At 44.3% G+C, this 5,000-nt stretch overlaps 1 protein-coding gene across 1 annotated transcript in view; it reads right to left on the bottom strand.

Annotated features, from left to right (window-relative positions):
- LOC106872655 (beta-1,3-galactosyl-O-glycosyl-glycoprotein beta-1,6-N-acetylglucosaminyltransferase) overlaps positions 1-5,000 on the bottom strand; it is a 37,170-nt gene that overhangs the window by 203 nt on the left and 31,967 nt on the right. Inside the window, exon 3 of the mRNA XM_014919718.3 lies at positions 1-271. This exon is cut by the window's left edge and continues 203 nt beyond it. Coding sequence (XP_014775204.1) covers positions 1-271 — 271 coding nt within the window. The remainder of the gene's footprint in view (positions 272-5,000) is intronic.

The following is a 5,000-nucleotide window of genomic DNA, read 5'->3' on the forward strand; positions in this document are numbered from 1 at the left end:
GCCTTGATAAAGGGAAGTCCTTTGTAATAAGAAAGATCCAGATTCAGAGGTTTGCAAGCCTTCTTCAACAGCCATTCTTCCATGCAATCTAAAGCTAATGGTTGCTGGTTCACATAGAACTTATTCGCGAATAAATGTTTCTTTTCTGTGAGGTAAAGAATATCACCAATTCCGAACACGCAGATATTTCGAACCCAGCGGCCAAAACAAGGGTCACCTTTTTCTCGCCAACCAGCGTATGTAGCCAACCATGGTTTCGTGTTGGGATCTCCTGGGTGCAGAAAAAAGAAAGGGATTTAGAAGACGACGTACAGAAAAGGAGAAAACATTTAGCAGAAGAAAATGGCAAAGAATAAAAAATAATTCGAATTAAATGAAAGAAGAGGTAAATTAGATATTAATCAAATATTTAAAAAGAAAATGTATGCCATAACATTATATACATATACGTACATACATACATATGTTCATACATGCATATGTACATACATACACATGTTCATACATATGTACATACATACATATGTACAAGCATACATACATACATACATACATACATACATACATACAAAAATGCCCTGTTGAAATACCAATGGTGGAGCCTTGGATCTAGGTTAGAACCCGACTCTTTCTCTATTGGCAAGAAATCTTGAACTAAAACTGAACAATGACATACATACATAAAATTGTGTGTATGTATGTATACACACACACATACACACACAAACACACAAACACACACGCACACACAAATACACACACACACACAGACACATACACACACGCACACACAGAGGAAACACTCATGTACTCTGTTCGGAGTTTCGCGACAAGCAGCAGGTATGAAGCTCTCCGATTTCTAACAGCAACGAACACACGTAGTTCCGATCGTTATCTACTGTATGGACTTCTCATCTGTGGCTTGAAGGGGAAACTCTGAGCGGTGTTGTTGTTGTTGTTGCTTCTGCTGCTGCTTCTGCTGCTGCTTCTGCTGCTGCTGTTGTTGCTGCTGGTGATGTTGTTTCATTGTCGGTTATTCCCTACTCAGCTCTGATCGAAATCGACAATTTATGACCAACGATACTCTAATGTTTGAAGATAGATAGAGAGTGGGCGATGTGAAACTCGGTAGAGCGCCGGGCAATATGGCCTGCGGTATTTTAGTTAAGCCTCTTTGTGTTCAGAGATCAAATACAAACAGGGTCAATTTATCCCATCAGTTAAATACCGCGAATCGATCTAACTTAAAAGATTTATCCCTCCCCCACAAAGTTGTGACCTCGTACCTACGTTAGATAGCTTCCTCCTCCTCCTCCTCCTCCTCCTCCTCCTCCTCCTCCCCCTCCTCCCATCCCCTCCTCCTCCTCCTCCTCCTCATCATCATCATCATCACCACCATCATCATCATCATTATCGTTCTCCTTATCGTTATCATTATAATCATCGTTCTCATCATCATCATCATCACCGTCGTAGTCGTCAGTGTCATCATTGTCATTGTCATCGTCATCATCTTCATCATCACTATCATCATTATCGTTATCTCAACCATCGTTCTCATCGTCGTCGCCTTCCTCGTAGTCTTCAGTATCATCATCCTAGCGATTATTATGTTTTATATTAAGATGGTAGGTCGGCCGAAAAAGATGCCTTGCGCCATAAAACTTACGGCTGTTTCTGCAGCTGGCGATACGTGTGCATCTATATATATATATATATATATATATATATATATATGGGAGAATATACAAAAAATAACAACAGACGAGGACAGGTGGTGTAAATAACAAAAGTATATATTAGTATGACGCTCGGGAATACGGAAAGTCTTTGACGTTTCGAGCTACGCTCTTCAACAGAAAGAATACGGAGACAAGGAGAAAAACACGGAGAAAAAAAATTGAATAGTGTTCAGTCAACGGTCAATCATAATAATGGCCGATCATAACAATGACTGACCGGAAGTTAGAAATTCTTATTTCAGGAGAGCTAAGAAAGGGGGAGATAACAAACGGTGATCGGGAACGAGGGGCTGTGTGTGGGAGGTAGACTGCTGGTGATCTTGACGTATGTAGTGTGAAAATGGGGGAAGGGAGAAAGGAAGAAAGTAGTTGGTCAGTTGTAGTGTGTGCGTGGTGTGATGCGAGGGTATTGGTGTGGTGTGCGTGGTGTGATGCAAGGGTATTGGTGTGGTGTGATGTGAGGGTGTTGGGAGGTGGGGAAGGCATGGGTGGAGTGTGGGGTAGAGGTAGGGGTATGTGGGTAGGGTGGGGTATGTGGGTAGGGGTGGGTGGTGGGTGTAAGGAATTGGATGGGGTGGAGTGGGAAGGTAGAGTAGGAGTGTGTTGGGGTGTGGTGGGATGAGCTTATGAGGGGGTGTTGACGAGGAGGGAGAAGGGGAAGGTGGATGTAAGAGAGGGGGAAGATGGGTATGGGAGGGGAGAGGAAGAGAGGAGAGAGGGTGGGTATAAGAGAGGGAAGGGGGATTGAGAGAGGGGGAAGGTGGGTATGGGGGGAGAAAGAGAGGAAGAGAAAGAGAGGAAGAGAAAGAGAGGAAGAGAAAGAGAGTGAGAGAGAGGGAAGAGGGGTATGGGGGGGAAGAAGAAAGGAAGAGAAAGAGAGTGAGAGAGAGGGGAAGAGAGTGAGAGAGTAAGGGTGAGAGAGTAAGAGAGTAAGAGTGTAGAGAGTAGGAGAGTAAGAGTGTAGAGAGTAAGAGTGAGAGAGGGGGGAGTACGGGAGAGGGGGGGGGGTGGGGGAGGGGGAGTACGAGAGAAGAGAGTGAGAGAGAGTAAGAGAGAGGAGAGAAAGAGTAGGGGTGAAGAGAAGTGGGAGTGGAGAGAAGTATGAAGAGAGGTACAAAGAAGTAGGAGTCGGAGCAGGAGGTGGGGGAGGGGAGAGATGGGTGGTAGGAGGGAGGGTGGGGGAGAGAGACAGGAGGAGGGGGTTAGATGAAGAGTGGAGGGGAGTTGAGCCCATGTGGCGCAAAGGAGCGAAGATAGAAGATTAATCCCTGTTCACGGCGCAAACGGGAGTCCGGATGGCCCCTGTGCATGGACAATCCAAACACAGACAGGTGTTGCCGCAAGGAGTGGCCGGCAGAACGGAAGTGGCGTGACACCGGGGTGTCATTGCCGACGTTGATATCTCGGAGGTGTTCCGCGAATCGGTCGGCCAGGCGCCGCCCCGTTTGTCCGATGTACAGGGATTGGCAGAGAGAGCAGGAGAGGCAATATATGATGTTGGTAGACGTGCAGGTGAAGGAGTCGGTGATGCGATAGGGTCGGTGATGGGTGCTGGTGAGGAGGGTGGTGTTGGAGAGGTAAGGGCAAGTGCGGCAGCGTGGACGATATATATATATATATATATATATATATATTGCAAGTGTGTGAATGCGTGTGTGTGTGCGTGCATATAAGTGCGTATATACATGTGTGTTATTTCTTTACTACCCACAAGGGGCTACACACAGAGGGGACAAACAAAGACAAACAAACGGATTAAGTCGATTCTATCGACCCCAGTGCGTAACTGGTACTTATTTAATCGACCCCGAAAGGATGAAAGGCAAAGTCGACCTCGGCGGAATTTGAACTCAGAACGTAGCGGCAGACGAAATACCGCTAAGCATTTCGCCCGGCGTGCTAACGTGTGTGTGTGTGTGTGTGTGTCTGTACGTGCATGTATATATATCACTCTACATGTGTACTGAGGTCTCTATTTCTGTTCATGCAATCAGCACTTATCAGATCCCTGACCTATCTATTAATATTTATTAGAAATATATCTCTCAACCACATAAATTCTACGCTGATCTGCTATTTGTATTGCTTCCTTTAAAATGGTTTTTCGGTTTTGTTTCAAAAAGTCAGATCTATAATCTTTGATATTTTCGTGTTTTGAAATAACAGGAAATACGTTTTTACTTTTCGTTTTTCTTTTTTTTCTTCCTTAAATAATAGATATCACTGTCGGAACAGTGTGACAGTCACATGTTTGGATTATGTATGTGAGTGCGCGCGCATGTATGTGTATGTTTGTATATGTGTGTGTGTGTGTGTGTGAGTGAGTGTGTGTGCGTGTGTGCGCGCGTGGGCTTGTATGTGCATATTTGTATATGTGTGTGTGCGCGCGCGTATGTGTTTCGTTACTGGTGGGGGCAAAAGTAACACTACTCATTACGAATTGCAACATGTAGCATAGCTATGTGTTTAAGGAGCTTGCTTTGCAACAAGGTAGATTCAGGTTCAACCCCATTGCGCGCCTACTTTGGTAAATATCTTCTACTAAAGCACTGGGCCGAGCAATGTTCTGTGAGCATCGCATATCTTTAAACGTAGTCTACGATGTCTGTATAGTACAACAACAGCACCACTGTAAATATGGGAGGAATTTACCATAGTGGATCAAGGATATTTGTGCACGCATCCGTAGCACTTCCTAAAATGTGAATGCAGCGATCTATTGTTGTCTAAAAAAATTTTTTTTCTTTCTTAGCTGTGCCTGATGGAAGGAGCAGTACCCCTGGCTTTGTAGGCTTTGCTAATTCGGAGTGCTAAAGCCATTAAAGTTACTCCTGCACCTTGGAATGTGTCTATATAATGTGAGTATGAATTTGTCTATAATGTAATGTATGTATTTTTTTTTTTTGTTTTCTATAATTTAAATTCTTCCTTTGAAGAAGGGAGCTGGTTTCTAACAAAGATACAAAGTTCCATCTTTAGAATGTAGAAAACAAAAACAACGTCACATGTGAAACCTGAGAAAAGTCTTGCGTAGTTTTACCGTTCCGTTTACAAGGGAAAGGCAAAGGGGCCGATACAGCTTGGCACCTGTGATGTCGCAACTCATTTCTACAGCTGAGTGAATTGAGCAACGTGAAATAAAGTATCTTGCTCAAGAACACAACACGCAGCCCGGTCCGGGATTCGAACTCACACCCTCGCGATCGTAAGCTCGACGCTTTAACCACTGAGCCATGCGCCTTCACTGTCTATGTCTCT

Source organism: Octopus bimaculoides, chromosome 16 (assembly GCF_046866305.1).
Source record: "Octopus bimaculoides isolate indiv1 chromosome 16, ASM4686630v1, whole genome shotgun sequence".
NCBI lineage: Eukaryota > Metazoa > Mollusca > Cephalopoda > Octopoda > Octopodidae > Octopus > Octopus bimaculoides.